Source organism: Cibotium barometz, chromosome 52, assembly GCF_041138505.1.
Source record: "Cibotium barometz isolate CiBa-2024 chromosome 52, ASM4113850v1, whole genome shotgun sequence".
Classification (NCBI taxonomy): Eukaryota; Viridiplantae; Streptophyta; class Polypodiopsida; order Cyatheales; family Cibotiaceae; genus Cibotium; species Cibotium barometz.
Genome location: NC_141097.1, coordinates 19,875,099 through 19,893,983, shown reverse-complemented (window position 1 = coordinate 19,893,983; position 18,885 = coordinate 19,875,099). Strand labels below are relative to the sequence as shown.

The 18,885-nt window shown below is 39.5% G+C and overlaps 1 protein-coding gene across 2 annotated transcripts; it reads right to left on the bottom strand.

Annotated features, from left to right (window-relative positions):
• Positions 1-212: 212 nt before the first annotated feature.
• Positions 213-3,165, bottom strand: LOC147608920 (serine/threonine/tyrosine-protein kinase HT1-like). Of its 2 annotated transcripts, XM_086788181.1 has the most exons (4): positions 1,689-3,160; positions 912-1,367; positions 528-698; positions 213-495 (listed from the first exon to the last, which is right to left on the bottom strand). In XM_086788181.1, exons 1-4 carry the CDS (start codon positions 2,760-2,762, stop codon positions 490-492), a joined length of 1,707 nt encoding a protein of 568 aa, XP_086644307.1. In that variant the 5' UTR covers positions 2,763-3,160; the 3' UTR covers positions 213-489. The 2 variants fall into 2 exon arrangements, with proteins under 2 accessions (XP_086644307.1, XP_086644306.1); XM_086788180.1 differs by having other exon boundaries at positions 213-698; positions 1,689-3,165.
• Between the last annotated feature and the right edge of the window lie 15,720 nt (positions 3,166-18,885).

The window sequence follows — 18,885 nt, the reverse complement described above, 5'->3', positions numbered from 1 at the left end:
ATCAAACAATGTGAGGATTGAATCCTGACACCTCATTCAATGAATAATCATCTTCCATGACTGAAAAGAGAACTGAAAAACTCAAGTGCACGCTTGGTCGTACATAGGCAGGCCAAAAATGTGATGAAAAGGAGTTCAAGGGCAAATTGAAATACACAGAATCAGTCACAGAACTACAATATTATGTAGTGAATGCCTTAATCAATGCTTGGTTTTCCGAATTTGTACATTCTTAAAATTGTACATGGTTTGAGTTTTATAAAATTGATCCACATGAAAGAATGTGATGAAAAGGAGGTCAACTGCCACACCAAGAGCTAATAAACAGTGGGACAGAAACAACACAAGTAGAACTATGAAAGTTCACTGTTTGCTTGAGCTACCATAATGGTTTTGGCTCAACATATAGGGCAAGACATCCCTCATATATTTTCTAAACTAAAAGAGGTTGTAAAAAATGGGAGGAAAACATAGGGAGTCCATTCCTATTTAGATTCCAACCAGTTGGGCAAACATCTGTCGTGCTCGGGTGACTCAAGGGTAGGAATGTCCAAGATGTGAAGGGACTTCTCATACGTGGTCAATGATCTCAATATCTCCCAAAACTCTGGTCTTGTGTTGGGCTCTGCAGACCAACAGCGGCACATGAGATCTTCCAAGGGGGCTGGGCAGTCTGGAGGGATGGGAGGCCTGGTGTTCTGCAAGGCCGATAATAACGAGTTTTATGTTAGGCCATGTACTGTATGTGCACATACAAATACAAGGAACAACAAGATGAGAAGGTTAGAGGGCATGCACATGTATTCTCTAAGGATTATGGGTACCCATGTGCAGAAATTCCAAGGGGCAAGCAACCCCATATATTCTTGTGAATGTTGTAAAACAATATTTGCAAAGAGAAGAATGTGAACCTTGTGGAGAACACAGAAGGCTGCTTGCACTGCACCCGTGTCTTCATAAGGCAGGCGAGCAGTTATCAGCTCCCAGAGCACGATCCCAAAGCTATAGACATCCACTTTTCTTGTGTAAGGCTTGTGACAAAGCATCTCAGGGGCCATCCAACGGTAGGTGCCCGGGTCATGTGCCCTATAATCGCATTTGGCTTCGAAGCAAGAAACCCCGAAGTCCACAATCTTCACGCACCCATCCTCCCCTAGGACAAGATTCTCTGACTTGAGATCTCTGTGTATGACACCCTTCATGTGAAGATACTCCATCCCGGATGCTATGTTGAGTGCCATTCGAAGAACCTGGGGTATGGGTAGCAACTGCCCCTCCCTCTTGTGGAGAAAAGAACGGACAGATCCACCTGGAAGAAACTCTGTGATAACACAGAGAACAGGGGGCTTCTTGCAAGCTGCAACAAACTGCAAGGACCCGAATCCAGAAGAAAAAAATTGGTGCACATATTACTCAGTATGCCTTTTTTTTTTTTGTATCAATGATCCACTTCCATAATCAGATTTCATTGCATGCTAATCCATCCATATAATATGTTTATATCCTATATTAATGACCCAGAATGGCAGAATGAGGTAATCACATGCAAATCCATCTGATCATGCTGCTATTCGTACTTGCTTCAAAGATGAACCACAATTTTGGGCTTAATCTCATAATCTCAATGGCATAACAAACACCATTAACACCACATTACTACCCTTGAGCCAAACAAGTGCAATAATCACCTTGATAACATTGCGGTGTTCCAAACATGACAGTGTGGTCACTTCTCGAGTGAAAATTTGCTCCAGCCGATCAGCAAGCAGCCCGTCCTCATCAGGCTGTCTGATCACCTTGACAGCCACAGGACTCTCTCTGTAGATCCCATGGTAAAGGCGGCTATGGTTGCCACACGCAAACCTCTCACCCAGCAGTAGTTGAGAAAGATCTATCATCCATTTCTCTGCAGAGAGGACCGCCCTCTCGTCGCCCCCACCATTGGAGAGGTGGTGGGACCAGGAGGGCACACGGTGCATGTCAGATCTCCCCTCCGAGGCCACAGAGTCTTGGTTGATGGAGTCCTGTGTACTGGTGCTGTATCTGAAGGAGTTTCTGGGTGAGCCTTTGGGTGAACCTTTGGGGGAAACCATAGGGGAACCCCGGGGTGACACCTTAGGGGAGCTATTGGGGGGAAATCTGCTGAACCATGAGCCCTTGAAGGAGCTTTTGGGAGATTGGTCTTGCCTGACACTGAAGCTGTCTGTGGAGAAAGACCACCTGGGGGAACTAATAGATAGTGAATTGAGCACAGAATGCAAGAAACAGTTGGAGTTGAAACCTGTGAGCACTGCTGCTGGCGCCATGTCTGTGCCGATGTCTTCATCCCTGAAAGGGGATAAGCAATCTGATGCACTCTTGGAGTGGATTGAAGAATCACTCATCCTGCTGGTGGATGAAGAAGAGAAAGGCGAAGGGAAGGAGAAGTCCCCACCATCTGTTGAGTCATCATTATTGTGGTCTTCTGATGGTGTTGAGGGAGGGTGATAGTAGGCATTCAAGCTTGGAGCATGCTTAATGGGAACAAGGCGTTTATCAAGCTCTGTAGCTTTGCCTGCTGCTCCTACAACAGAATTGACCTCTTTTGAAGGCAGATTCAGCCATGAGGAGGATGTGTGGCCATTTCCTACAAAAGGATTGATATCTTTTGAAGGCAGATTTGGCCACGACGATGCGTTGCAGGTGCCTGGGCGGTGGCATATGGTTCTTGAGAAATGGGTGCGGTGGAGCCAGGAAGAGGGACAGCTTTCCTGATCCATCATGAAGGCAGAGAGGTGTATATATATATACAAAGGGGGAAGAGAAGAGAAGGCCTAGGGTTAGAGGAAAACGTCTACGTTGAGGGAGGACATGGAAGAGGGAAGCTAGGGTAGAGGGCAAAGGGAAGACATGGGGGTTTGAGTATGCTCTTCTGAGGCAAGCAAGGACAGGAAAGGGGGGGGGGCAGAAGGACAGAAAGTGGGTTTGTTTGCGATGGGTTCAACACAGAGGAGAGGAATAGTGGAGCTAAGAGAGAGAGAGAGAGACGGTGGCACGGAAGTGGAAAAAATCAAAAGAGAGACGGGAAATGCAGTAGGGAGGCGACGATAATTGAAGGCAGCGTTGATTTCTTCCACAAAGCAAACACAGAGAAACACACAGAGACAGAGACACAGAGAGAGAGAGAGGGAGAGAGAGAGAGACCAAGATGTAAAAAAAGCCAAGCTACAAAGCGGGACCACGGACTACGGCTTTGGGTACGAACACTGCGGTCCCCACACTGTACGCCACCGCCCCCGCGCCCGCCCGCCTGCCCAGCCCAGATTCGTCCGCCCAACTGCCCATCAACCGCTGCTTTCCACCACCCACGAACAGCCGTGCAGTCGCCACCTGCCGCCTGCCCCTTGCTGGGACCCGACCCGACCGACGGAGCATCGCCGTCGTACGTCGCACGTTACCCCGCGGGCGCAGCGACAGATTTCCCCCCACGTGCGGGTCCCGATTCCCAACTTGCAAGCCCGTGACCCAGTTCGTGCCCATTGGCTGTGGCCCGTAGCCCCGCCAGCCGCCGCCGCCCGAAGGAGTCCGAGTCACTCGAGGCCAGCGTTGCAGCGTGCACAGCAAGATGCGCTGTCTCCGTCACCCGTGCAGTACACATTCCGTAGCTACTTTGATCCCGCCGTCCAAGGATCCAGCTGCCGCACTGCCGTTGCTCCGGTGCCGTTCTCGAGGGAAGCTCTCCACATTATCTCCTTTTCTTTTTCTCAACGGTAAAGGGCTAACCCCTCTAACTCCCAAAGGCTACTACGTCCCTTGGCATTTGCCGCCATTCTGTTATGTGTCAACGCCCAAAAGCCAGCTCCTCCTGCGGCGCCGCCTTCCTCCTCCAATTTCCAAACAATAATGCAAGAATAATAATGCCATGCTCGCACCTTCTCTTGGGCATTCACATTGTCACATACACGGCCACACACCACCAACTTCTTTTTAGTGAACCCCCCCCCCCCCCCCCCCCCACACACACACACCTCTAACAAATTTCGTGTCACACTTGGTCTCCCTTCAAGAATTCGAAACTTGAAGGCTTCCACAACCCTCTCTAACCTTTAGTGAAACCCACCCCCTTTGAAAATTGGTTTCCAACCAACGTGTAGGACAAAAAGTGCCTCTAGCCCTTCAATTTTGAAGTCCAAGACAGGGTTGCAAATTTCAACCTTTCTTCCCCACCATGTTCATGTTCATGCATCGTCGGTAGGTTGTTGCCAAGCACTCACGCCTTCATCATAGCTCAAGCCATAATTGACGCTGATTTTTCAAAGAACTCTCTCCTTCTCTCTCTCTCTCTCTCTCTCTCTCTCTCTCTCTCTCTCACACACACACACACACACACACACACAAAGAGAGTATAAAGTCATTATTGTAGGGTTGAGCTTCTCTCTCTCTCAACCTATGAGCATAAAAATAATGTCTACATTCATATGATAGAATATCCTAAGTTTAATTCCCCAAACACTCAACATATTTGGGTAGAATTTTATAAACATGTTCAATCCATGTTGATATGTTTATTATTCAGAACCCAGTTCATGGCCCTTCATGTACTAAGTTCAACACAATATCCATGTTGCTTTATTAATCATTTGTATCATTCAACACCAAACCTAACCTCTCTTAACCTCCCAAACCTCCTACCACATGTCCATCTAGATACACATGCTAAGAAAGCCCTCACTACAACTTTGAAAGGGATTGCAGTTGACTTTTGCAAAACTTCCTTTTCAAGATCGAATCTTGCACTTTATCACACCAACGTTTGAGAGACTCCAAGAAATATATCACAATATGTTTGGTTACAATATCGAGACACAATGGCAAAACCTCGGGGGGTGCACTACTAGAAAATCCTAGGTATCATGTGCATTTAAGAGGTATTTAAAAAACCCCTTAACTAAAAATTTTTCCCCAATAAAACAACCCCTCTTCACTTATGAACTAACGGAATTTTTTTCTAAAGTTGAATTAAAAAACCCCTCTTGTTAATGTAATCCCGTTAATTTTTCTCAATGTATCTATAAAAAAACCCCTCCTATTGAACTCACGTGATACACTAACATTTTTTGAGGTGTAATCCTTGAAGTTTCATGCTACTATGTCATGCACAATGTGAGGAAGAGTTGTGGGTGAGGTGGAGTTGGGGTCACTTGGGGGGGGGGGGGGGGGGGATGTGTGTGGGTGGGGTGCAACGGGGGAGGAAAGGGAGGAAGGGAACATGGAGATGGAATACATGGGCACAATAAAGGAGGGAAAAAGAGGTACAAAAGGGTGAGACAAAAGAGGGAGGGGGACAAGGAATAGGGTAAGGGAGGAGAGCCCATAATAGTAAGGTCCTATGGTACATTATCTATCACGATGTTTATTGAGTTGCATAATCTAATAAGTACAATTAGTAAGGGGAAATTACAATGGAATATTAATACAATTAGTAAGGAGGAACTACAATGGAATATTATTACAATTAGTAAGGAGGAATTACAATGGAATATTATTACAATTAGTAAGGAGGAATTACAATGGACTATTATTACAATTAGTAAGGAGGAATTTTAATGGACCATTATTACAATTCCTCCATACACATTAGTAAGGAGGAATTACAATGGAGTATTATTTCAATGGACCATTATTACAATTCCTCCATACACATTAGTAAGGAGGAATTACAATGGAGTATTATTACAATTAGTAAGGAGGAATTATAGTGGACTATTATTATAATTAGTAAGGAGGAATCTCAATGGACTATTATTACAATTAGTAAGGAGGAATTTCAATGGACTATTATTACAATTCCTCCATACACATTAGTAAATAAGGAGGAATTACAGTGGACTATTATTACAATTAGTAAGGAGGAATTACAGTGGACTATTACTACAATTAGTAAGGAGGAATTACAATGGACTATTATTACAATTCCTCCATAAACATTAGTAATAAGGAGGAATTACAATGGACTATTATTACAATTCCTCCATATAAGGAGGAATTACAATGGACTATTATTACAATTAGTAAAGAGGAATTACAATGGACTATTATTACAATTCCTCCATACACATTAGTAAAGAGGAATTACAGTGGGCTATTATTGCAATTCCTCCATACACATTAGTAAAGAGGAATTATAGTGGACTGTTATTGCAATTCCTCCATACACATTAGTAAAGAGGAATTACAGTGGACTATTATTGCAATCCCTCCATACACATTAGTAAGGAGGATTTACAATAGACTATTATTGCAATCGCTCCATGAGGAATTATATTACAATCCCTCCATACACATTAGTATACAATGGAGTATTGCAATTTGATGTAGAGAAGTTTGATGGCATGTTAGATTAGACAATTTTGTCATCAAGTGAAAAATTGTGACATGAATCTTATTTGAGGTTCCTTGATTTGGGAAAATGCCTTGGTTGAGGTTAAAAAAATATATTAAGTAACCTAAAAATACTTAAATTGAGGTCTTTTAAAACACCTCAATTAAGGTAAAAATTATAATAATTAAGATAATTTTTAATCATAAAAAATAATTCAATCAACATCATTGTATACCACTTGTTTTACAACCTTACATGTGTCATCACCTTACTCAAGCTCTCTCATGGCACCATTTTCTATCACACACCCGAGAATCTAATTCATGGACAATTACCTCGATTGAGGTAAAATAGATATAACACACAAGTTGAATGTTATCTCGAGCAAGATTTGCTTACACGGTATATAGCCATGGAAGCTCTAAGAGACTCGACAAGGTAGAGGATGTGGTTACCATAGAGGAAAAGTAAAACTGGAAAAAGCATACCTTAAATTACGTATTTACGTATATTGTTTGTTATATACGTTAATTGAAGTACTTTTAAAGCATAATTAAGGTATTTGAGGTTCCATACCTATATTGAGGTGTTTTTCAAACCTTGATTCTCTAAAAATCTTGACCGAGGTAGATGATGTGGAAAAAACAAAGAACATGGCAAAGTCATCCACAACGAGGAGGGCAATTGTGCTAAAATAATAACTTGAATGAGGTATTTGCATTACCTTGTATATATATATATGTCTTACACACACACACACACACACACACACGTGCCTATGCATGCATGCATGACACCCTCCCACACACACACACGTGCACATATGCGCATGCACACACACACACACACACACACACACACACACACACACACACACAATTAATTTAACTTGTGTAATACACATCAAGACGGTGATTCATCCAATTGAGTTTACCATTAAACACAATAACTTGCTCATAAGTTCCAATGTAAGGATGTGAAACAACTTGATATAAGAGAAAATAAAGGATAATTTTATTTTAGGTAGGGAGAACAATCAAGATTGAAGAATATCAAAAAGTTAAACCTTTATAAAAATGTAGTAGGATAAAGTTTCATCCATATTGCTTAAAATGATCATCGATTATCCCATATCCCACACTTCCATTTTTTATGCTGTATTTTCATTATGTATGTTCTTGAGAATGTTCATCCCTTATGTGTACTTCTTAATGATATGACACACAATACATTTGCTAAAATAATGATCAAACTATCTCATGATGAACATGAGGCTTGTTGAGCATTAAAAGTTTCCATAAAGCCTTTATTAATCCTAGTTGTTGTCTCATTACAATCAAAACACAACAGATGTTACTTTAAGGGAAGAGGAACTTAACCAAGTAACTCATGAAAATGACATGAAAGAATTTTCTTTTACGCATGTATCTCTTTTACATTGGGAATGTATCTCTTTTACATTGGGAATGTATCTCTTTTCTTTTACGCATGTATCTCTTTTACATTGGGAATGCCAGATGCTAATAATTTCTTGTCTTTAGTAATATGCTTCAAAAATAGAGAATTAAAACGTAAATATGGTATTGTGCCTAGCCTTACATCAACTCTCAATGTCAACTAATATGCTTGATAAGAAAAGAATGCAAAATTCAATATGGTCTTGCACCTAGAGTTACATTAATTCTACATGTACTTCCTATTTGAGGGTTCAACTTTGCATGTTATCTTAAGGCCTATTGTGCACTATTCTTTTCAACATCTTTCCCATATACATACTTTGTTGTCACCACAACACCAAAAATTTCCCTTGCTACATCTAAAAAATTCAACTCAAAATGTGTAGGAAAAATAAAGGTTTTGTATCATTAATTAGGACACATTATTAAATACATTACATGAGAATAGAACTTGCATGTCTTTTTATTATATAAGATTGTAAAAGATAATGATAGATTTATGCCAATATATCAAGATCTTGATGAGGACAAAGTATTCAAAACAATCTATATTGACATACTATTGGGAGAAAAACATGTTACATTAAGGGAAGAGGAAAGGAAATTACCAAAGTGACTCAACGAAAATGACATGGAAACATTTTGGTCATGTATCTTTTTACGTTGGGAGTGCTAGATACCAATAAATTTTTTTCTTTAGTAATGTGCTTCAGAGATAAATACTGAAAAATTTAATATGGTATTGTGCCTAGCCTAGCCTTACGTTGAGGCTACAACTCTGGATGTCAGCTTAATTTCCCCTTATGCACTATTTTTTCAACATACACACTTAATTCTATTCTCACCACAACACCAATGGAACACCTCTTTCCCTTCTAAGCATAACACCAAAGGAAAACTTCTTTCCCTTGCTACATCTAATAACTTTATATCAAAAGCTAATACATTTGTAGATTTTTCCTTGAGAGCCTTGAATTTCATAGTCATCTTTATGCAGCCCTTTGTGCTCACCTTTGCCAATGCAAATATTTGCCAACTTTATTCCCATGATACTTTTCCGTGCATAGCCTTCTCTAGTAGCCTATTATCCTCAAAAAATTGATGCTCCCATATTTTTGAATCTAAATGATATTTTTAACATTTTCAACTTGACCTTATATCATGGTTATTTCCTGTCCATGCCATGTGCCCGACCATTCTGACACTTCCTTGATGGTGCCATCTTTGAGTCCACAATGTTTGTAGTTACACCACTTAAGTAGGTAATTGTGTGACCAATCTAACCTTGCGATTTTGTCCTATTTAGATCTTGACCCATCCACCCTTTGTCACTTCCCCTCATGCAATTTATAGTGTTGGATTTCAAACTTACCATTATCTTGATTTGACATGAGAGGAGATCCATATGCCACATGCATTGTAAGTACTTTGAAATACCATGTGCATTATAAGTACTTTGAGATGTGATTTGGTCTCTATAAGGTTCTACGTAAAAACTCTCTTTACCAACTAGAGAACTGGCTACATAATATCGCCTTTCGAGTGGATTTTTTTGGATGGGGCAACACTTAAGCAACTCTCTTATTGGTTCTCCTCTATGCAAACCTACTTGTGATTCTCTTTATCTTTTTTATCTTATGGTATTTATCTAGGTAAATTATGAGTTGTTAACAAAAGATGAAAATGATGTTGACCTTTATTTATTTCTCTTGATAAATTATGTATTGTTAACAAATTTCTTTAAAAGATATGGTACATAGTATTTTTAAATAAATTTTTATAATATTATAAAGAAAAACTTTATGAATATAACATTTCTTAAGTGATTATAATATTTTTTAACACGCTAATTTTTTTTGGCTAGAATTGGATTTATATTAAATGTCTCTATTGACTTCTCAAGATTTTTTTAAAACTCTAATAACATGCACTAATCTTTGATTGAGTTTATAAGTATTAAAAGTTTACTTAAGAACAAGTGTATACTAGAAACTCTACACGAATACTCATCTTTTCTCCTAGTTCTTTATATTTTTTCTTTGAAGCAAATGGGAAGCTCTCAAAGAGCACAAATAGATATTTGCTACCTCAAAAATATTTAAAGGATGGTTCTCTTATTTTGTGTATGATGGAAATAGATATTTAGTACCTCAAAAATTTTCAAATGGTACTTGGTGCACATTCAATAGTTGGTGTTTTTGGTGTTTTCTATGGAAGCATTTTGGGGAGCTTCAATATGAGATGCAATATGGATCATCATTGGTTTCAAGGTGCAATATTTATTTATGAATCAAATTATCTTCCACCTAAGGGTAATGAAGTACATGGTTTAAGGTGGAATATTTATTTATGACTCAAAGTATCTACCATCTAAGGGCAATGAAGTACATGGAGAGTTAAAACCTTTTCCTCTTCTACACCTTAGGGAGATAAGTCTTGGCCATGTCCTAATATTGAGATAACTGAAGGATTTAGCTGTAGAATGTTTGATGATATTCATAGTAGCATGAAACCTAGCACTAGGGGTAAAAAAAGAGGCTAAGTTGGACTATGCCACTATTGCTAATTACAATTTTCTTCAGAAGATTAAAAATGAGGAGATCTAGAACTATCTTCTATGAACTTCTATGTCACAAAAAAGCATACTTGAATTTTTGGACCAAGGATGGGACATCGAATCTACTCATTATAAAGAGTGTAGAATAAATAAAGATTTTATATCATTTAGATACATATATGTGCCAAATGATCAAGATCTTGATAATGAAAAAGTATTTAAAACATATATTGACATATATGTGCCAATAGATCAAGATCTTGATACGAAAAAAGCTTTTAAAACATATCTTGACATACCATTGGGAAGTGATCTTCCAATTTAAAATTTCATAAGAGAAATTTACCACTTACTTCAATTAAGAGAATATTTATGCAATGAAAAACATCTAACTTTAGCTTCATCCCAAATGCTAAAGAGAAATAAATAGTTTCCTTATGTTCTTTGTACTACTATACTATTTCTCTACTAACTAAGGAGTTTTCCTTATGTTCTTTATAGTGTACTATTTCTCTACTAACTAAGGAGTTTTCCTTATGTTCTTCATACTATAGTATTTCTCTACTAAGGATTTTTTCTAAATAAGTCTAACTTGATGCATGTATTAGAAAGAAGAACAAACATTAGTCAAGCTTGGCAAACACTATAAAAATTGAAGAACACAAACATGTTTAGACTCTAGAGAGAAGGACGGAAGTCATTTTAATTCAAGACTAAAAAAGTCATACAAGTTAAAGAAGGAAACATAGGAGTTTTTTTTAAAATAAAAAAAGGACCTTGTCTTTTACTTTTACTTTTCTCTATTGTGATCTCCACATTGTTGCTATTTTATTTTATGATGTTTCCCCTCCTCTTATATCTTTTGCTTAATCTTCATGCAGTGATGGCGCATATTATGATGGTGCCCCTCCTCTTATATCTTTTGCTTAATCTTCATGCAGTGATGGCGCATATTATGTCTGTTTTTATGATAGTAGTGTGATGTCTCTTTTATTGATTTCTTTGTTTTTTTAAATTTGAAACTCATTAACTTTGATTAGACTCAAAAGAGTAGAAATGGATGAAAATTCAAATTTCACCCTTTATATTTGTAATTTTTAAGACACAACAACCACCAATAAAAAGAGAATGAACCAACTTCATAAACATCATAACACCTTGGCTATGATCTTGAAAGCATGTGGAATCTTGATAGATTCGCTTTAAAATTGTTATCTTGTAAAAAATAAGGAAGAGTAACCATCAATTGGATCATTATTGGATTATTGCCGCATAAATTTTATTTGCAAGGAATGCAATCACTAGCAACATGGGTGGCTACACTAATGTGATGTATTGGACGAGGCCCAAGGTAACCCGCATAATATATTCATTCCTCCCTCTTCTATCTATCACCTAGAAGAGCTAGTACTAGATTCATGGGAATGGTGAGACTACACTAGGGATCTACCTCTCCCTATTCCTTCTCTCACACCCTCTTGTCTCGTCTTCTCCTCTTCTACTTATTCTAACTAACAAATTTTCCATCTACTTGAACTCTTTCAATTTAAGTGCTCATAGAACTTGAGTGAATTCAAGATCCACTCCCCATATTGTGTGCATGCTTTATGCTGAGAAACTTATGTGAACCAATGAACTGCAATTGATGTGGTGGGAAAGTGGATATGAACTGATGTGTAAAATTTTAGAAGTGAAATGATATGTGAGTCTATAGAAGTAAAATGATTTAGTATATGGAAATTAAGTGATGTGGTAACTAAGGAAGTGAGTTGAAGTGGGAAGCAGAGTGAAATGTGAAATGAAAAATGAAAAATGGCATGTGAAATAAGAAAAGATCACACAAGCTCTTGTGGAGGCTAATTCTAGCCTACTCCAATGTCATCCTTCCTCCTCCCACATGGGCCATGCTTCCTTAAGCCTCCTCCTTCTCCAAATTACACAAGGAAGGGGATAAAGGGATATTTCTCTACCATTGGGACAAATACAAGCTTTCTTCCAATGCCACTTGCCTACCTTATCCTCTTGCTATCTTTTGTTCCTCTCTCATACTTATTTCTCTCTTATCTTCCTAATTCTAGTCCCTTTCTATTTTCATTCATTCCTCTTTATCTTGAGATTTAAAACAAGAGTTTACTCCTCCACTCACAAGAAACTCATGCAAAATTCTCCTACTCATGTTAACTAGACCATGTTAATCCAATCTCATAAAATGCGCACAAATGTCTTTCTTGGGGTTCACGATCACTATTGTGGTGTGGCTAGATAAGGCCTAAGGTATCCATGTTAGGTCAGACCACCCTAGCCAAGGGAGTGGGGACTTGGAGGGTTAGGGTTAACCTAGAATTAGGGTTAAGGCTTAGCCAAGGGCATGGGGACTTGGAGGGTTCACACATGGGCTAAGGGCACTAGCAAGAAGAGGTCTAGATTGGCTAAGAGCTTCTAATTAATAGCCTAGGGCTAATAATGGCTAAAAGCTTATAAATAAAGTAAGAAAACTTTATAAATAAAAGCAAGCCACTTATAGCAAGGTTACTACTATATAAGGGACCTAGGATCACTTATTTAGACACAAGAGATCAAGTAGCCATGCGATAGCCTGGCGTTATGATGGTGTGTGCAAGATCTCTTAGTGATCTATTAGTAGTCAAGATCTCTCGGCCATGGAGTTGTCAGGCGACGGGGCCGGTGATTCGGCTTTGTGGAATGGGATGCCAGGTTGAGGTCATTGATGATTGGCATGCTCGCCTCAGGCTTAAGGGTGGTTTAAGGTATTGAACCTATGGTTGCTAGAGCCACGATCTATGGCATGCTCGCCTCATGCTCACCTTAGGCTTGAGGGTGGTTTGAGGTACTGAACCTATGGTTGCTAGCCACAATCTATCACAGTCACGTGATGAGTTCAACGTTAAGGTCTATGGAAACCTCAATATGGTTTCTTAGGTATGTCCTTTATCTTGATCTCGATAGTGGTTCTATGCTATATAATCCTTGGGCACAATCTTGTTAAGACTTTCTTGTTTCTTTTATAAAAGCTTATAAAAAAGGTAAGGAAGTCTTTCTTGCCTATAAAAGCTGATAAAACAAAGAAAATCTTTATAAATAAAAGTAAGCCACTTATAGAAGCGGGGTCATTACTACATAAGGGACCTAGGGTCACATTAGACATAGGAAATCAAGTAGCCCCATGAATCTTGGGGTTACTATGGACTGTGCAGGATCTCTTGGCCATGGTGGACCTGTGTGAGTGGTATGTGGCTTAAGCTTGGTGGGAGAGGATATTAGGTTGGGATCATTGGTGACTAGCAGGCTTGCGGAAATCTGACCTAAGGCTCGGGGGTGGGTCGAGGTAATGACCTAAGGTCGGGTTGTGAGTCACTAGCCATAATCTATCATGGCCATACAATGAGTTTGACATCAGATCTATAGAAAACTTAATAGGGTTTCTTAGGCATGCACTCTATTATGATCCATAGTGGTTCTAAGTCAGATAATCCATGGGCATGGTTTAGTCAGGACTTTACATTGGTATCAGAGTTTGGATATGACGAAGTATGAACCCGAGGCATGCAGGATGTACAAGAGTGTGTAAGAAAAGCACATGCTTTTCATGTGTAAGAAAATAAGAGAAGATAATAGAAGAAAATTCAACCATCCATCTCTCTTGTGTGCTTATCTACTCATGTGTGTGTGTGTGTGTGTGTGTGTGTGTGTGTGTATGTGCGCGCGCTCACAAGGAGCTCAAGCTCACCTTCTCCCCCGCATTATTCTTATGGTATCAGAGCGTCGGTTCATGTGAAGAGCTCAAGAGGCAAGTAAATGAAGTAGTACATGGGTAATGGTAACTCCATCTCTTTCCCTTTTATTTGGAAGAAAATCTCTATATAGGTAGTTGCTAGGCAAGAGCGCAGTAGGCATGCAAAATAAGGTGCCTTGTCACATCTTGAGATGCCTTTTGCAGTGCGAAGCAAAGAAGCAAGAGTGTAGTAGGCATGCAAAATAAGGTGCCTTGTCACATCTTGAGATGCCTTTCATAGTGAAACAAAGAGGCATTATATTGTGTGGGTTCAAGGTTGTTTTGGGCCCTGTTTTGGCTCTGTTGTTGCAGCATAAATTTAGTTATAGAAAAATATGTGTTGTAGAGAATCTGAGATTTGCAAGTTGGTGGATGTGTGACCATTCCATATACAGTTACAATATAACATGTTTACAATACTACAGGAGGTGATTATGTTGGAGATTTAAGTTTGGTGTAGGTGCATAAGTTTTTGCAAGCACTATTTTGTAAGTTACTGCTGCAACAAGTAATCATGTCGATGGACAGTCTATACGATATTATGAGCGAGAAGCTTGACAAGAATAACTTCCAAGCATGGAAGTTCAAGATGAGATACTTCCTCATGGGAAAAGGATATTGGGATTTTATTTCAGGTGATGAGAATTCGGATCTTCTGGAAGAAAACTTCACTCCTTAATAGGCGTAGGCTTTTAAGTGGTAGCATGAGAGATTCATCAAAGTGATATGTTGGTTGTTTGTTAATGTGTCAGATGCTATGATTAGTTATATACATGATGTGAAAACACCTAAGGATGCATGGGATACCTTGGCTAAGCTATATAGCACTAGTACCAAGGTAAGAAAAATTCAGTTAAAGTAAGATTTATATAATGTGCAGAGGATAAGATGAGTATCAATGATTTCTCATTGTTAAAGGGCTTGCAGACACCCTTGGTAAGAAAGATGCAGTTAAAGCAAGATTTATATAATGTGGAGAGGATAAGATGAGTAGCAAATATTTCTCATTGTTAAAGGGCTTGCAGACATCCTTGGGTCTATTGCAGCCCGTGTTGATGACGACGACTTGGTGTTAGTGGTGGTCACATTAAATGACATTTGCAAAAGAGTATGTTTAGCTTTGGAGATCTATTCGAACTCGAGAAAACTTTCCAAACTTCGAGGATCTTACAACCATTTTTATCAATGAGGAGATAAATGTTAAAAGTAGATCATCCTCTAGAAATACGAAGGAGAAAGCCTACACGAACATAGGTAGAGGTAGAGGCATATCATCATCTAAAGGTATAGGTAGAGGTAGAGGCATATGAGTATCCTAAATAGGTAGAGGTAGAGGCATATGAGTAGTTGGTATACTCTAGTGATGGATTCCATAGAGCCTGACGTAAAAAATAATGTGGATGGAGGCAAGAAGAGAATAGCCTTCGTGGTGATTCTCTTTGTCTCACAAGTGGTCGGTAGAGAAGAAAGAAGCTCATGAGAGGGAGAAGCCTACACTCAATCCTATTCATGCAAACCATCAAGCATGCAAGAATCTAACACAATGCAAGCAAGCAAGAGACTAGAGAAGATAAAGATCTCACAAGTGTTCTATTGCAAGGAAATGAATGTCCATTTCTTAGTGTCAAAATTGACTTATATATAAATGGCTAGTGTTCACACTTGGTCAAGATTGACTTATATACAAATGGCTAGTGTTCACACTTGGTCAAGATTGACTTATATACAAATGGCTATTGTTTGATAAAACTCATGGAGGATCAAAGCTAATCATTTTCATGCATCTAATTAAGACAATGAAGAGGATAATCTTAATATGATATCTTAACTAAGTAGGACACATATAATTTCCCAATAAATCAAACTCATCTCATTTGCAATGCCCCTCTAATGAGAGCCAAGTACATGCCCATATTTATAGCCATGGTGCAGGCTTAGGACTAATCTTGATTAGTTACCATGCTTTGGCAAACCTCCAGTTAGTTGCCCAATTTGTCTCCTCATTCAATGCTCCACCATGCAAAGTCAAATGTGTAAGAGCCGTCAATGCTATGACATCCTCAACTTCCTTGTCCACTGTATGACACCTCTATGACACGTTATGACAAAGGTAACTACCTTGCACTTTTAGAGATTCCCTGGTAATTCCTTCTCACCACTCCTAGCATCTACCTCAAACTTTTACACGTCCAATTGACCTTTAGACTTTTGCACCATCCAATTTGCATCTCCTACAAATATTTGCACTAGCTCCCCCTTGCTTTCACTTGCACCTCATTTTTAACACTCCCCCTCAAGTGATGGGTTTAGTCTACGTTACACACACACACACAGAGCTGGCTGTACGACTGCTCCTAGTCATTTGCTGGAGCCTCGACCTCAACTTTACAAGTGTAGGTATACATTATGTAGAACCTCAACTCCTAGGTTCACTCACAAACCTCAACACAGGAATGTTACAATGGGGGGCTGGTACCATCACTTCAGAAGAGATGATTGCCTTTGGGACTCTCTTGAGGTCCCTTCCTCTCCTGCTCGTGGGGTGCTCTCCATGAAATTTGAGTGCTCCTTGTTGAATCTGCAATCCTTTGCAATGTGGCCCAACTTGCCACAGTTGTAGCACTTCACTCTGCTTCTCCCTGTTGGCCTTGGTCCTCCTCCTTTGTTGGTGTAGAGTGCCTTTTCTTCAAATGTCGATGAAGTTGACCCCTCCTTGAGCCTTTTGTCCTCTTCCATTAATGTATTTTCTAATCCTTCAAAGGTTGGACTTGGTAGATTCTTCAACGTTGACACAAGCGTGCCAAACTCCCGAGGCATACTCTTTAAGAGTATTGCAATTGCATCATTTGATTCCATAGGTGCACCAATGCTAGCCAGTTGTTCCATTATACTTTTCATATTTCCAACGTGTTCAGCATATTTTTAACCCAAAAATGGAATCCTGAGATTGATCTTGGAATTTTTACCCTTGGCCCCAAATAATGTGTCTAGAGTGTCCCATGCCAATTTTGATGTTTTTACAGATGCTAAGTGATGAATAAATGCATCACTAAGTGCCAGAGCAATAATTGAAAATGCTTGCTCATTCTTAACTGTCCATACATCTGTTGCGTCATTTGGCTCTCTGCCACTTACAACTCCCCACAGATTTTTGCGCATAAGTACAAATTTGACTTTCACTTTTCAAGTGTGAAAACCATCCCTAGTGAATTTGTCCATGATGAGTGTGGTGCCCATGATGATTTTGTGACACTCATGAGACGGGTCTTAACACTTGCGATTTGCAAGGTCAATGTCTACCCGTTTACAGCCAAAGATTTTTATGAGTCTTGACACAAACAAGTAGCCTTTTATAAAGCTAAGGCTTTACAATCCTTTTCACCAAAATGCTATGTTGCATGAAAACCACTCTTAAATTAGGGCTTTGTGTGAATGGACCTTAGAAAGGCTACCTTTAATGAAGAGTGTGAATAGCCCTTAAAGAAGGCGTGAACACCCCTTTATCACTTAGGGTTAACCTTATCCTCTTTTTAAAGTTTTTTTAAAAAAAGGTTAAACCACACGAAAAAATGAAGCATTATCCTCCCAGTGTGGACAAAGTGAGTGATGGCGCAGGTAAGGGCTCGCAAAAGACCATGCCGGCTTTCGAGAGCTTAAAGCAGAGTCTTGCAGGTGCTACTTCTGTATGAGGGATTTGGAGACCACTGGGCCTGATGTGGATTGCACCTCAGAGCTCCTACATGTAGCGTCACTGGAGTTCGCTTAGCACTGCCTGACTACGACAGATGTCAGACGATGCATGTAATGTATGTCCACTCACCATCCTTATTGAGACTCCTTCATCAGATGCTTATGAATTTCTTAGCAATTCACCTTGGGCATTAGAATGCACTTATGTATAGTATTTCACGACTCGATACATTTTTATTTCAAACCATAAGTGTGCGAATATGGACGGTACATCATCATCCCCACAAGGTAAGAGTGCTTTTCCCAATTTGGAATTATAATGAGGTGTCCTGTAATGGTGTGACAGAGTATTTATTTCGATTCCTGCTTCAAGAGCGTGTGGTAGCAAGTTAGGATGAAGTCCTAAGTGATGTACTTCATGGATAAATTATGAGAGTAGTTATTGTAATAGCATTAGGCCTCTTATGACCTAAAGTGCCCGGCCGCATAGTTTAAGTGAGTGTGAACACTTTGAAGAGGGGGTCGTCGGTGAGAGTCACTCATGGTTGTTTGAAGCGCCCATCGCAAGCTGCACTGCACCAAAGCTCTGTCAGCTACACCAGTGCTACATAGAGCTCTTGTTGCTGTTGGCGACTTTGTTTCAGCTCTTGCGCCGACCTCTTTGTTTATTATAGCATAATCATTGCTTCCGCTACCATGCCCGGCGTTTGAATGCTGCTGGATTGCTTTTATGGAGACTTGTGACGTGTCGACAGTTGCAGCAACCTATAACTGCTCGAGGAGCCAAATCGCTCCATCCCTATGATGTCTTTCTTGCAGATACTTCTTGAAGGCAAGGTAGTCGCTGGGTTGTAAAACTATTACAAGGAAAAGAAAAAATCCTTTAATCAAACTAAGCTAGGAGAGTTATGGACACATAGATCCCTAAACAAGACTCCGACACCATGATAAAAATCATGGAGGATCAAAGCTAATCATTTTCATACATCTAATTAAGACAATGAAGAGGATAATCTTAATATGATAT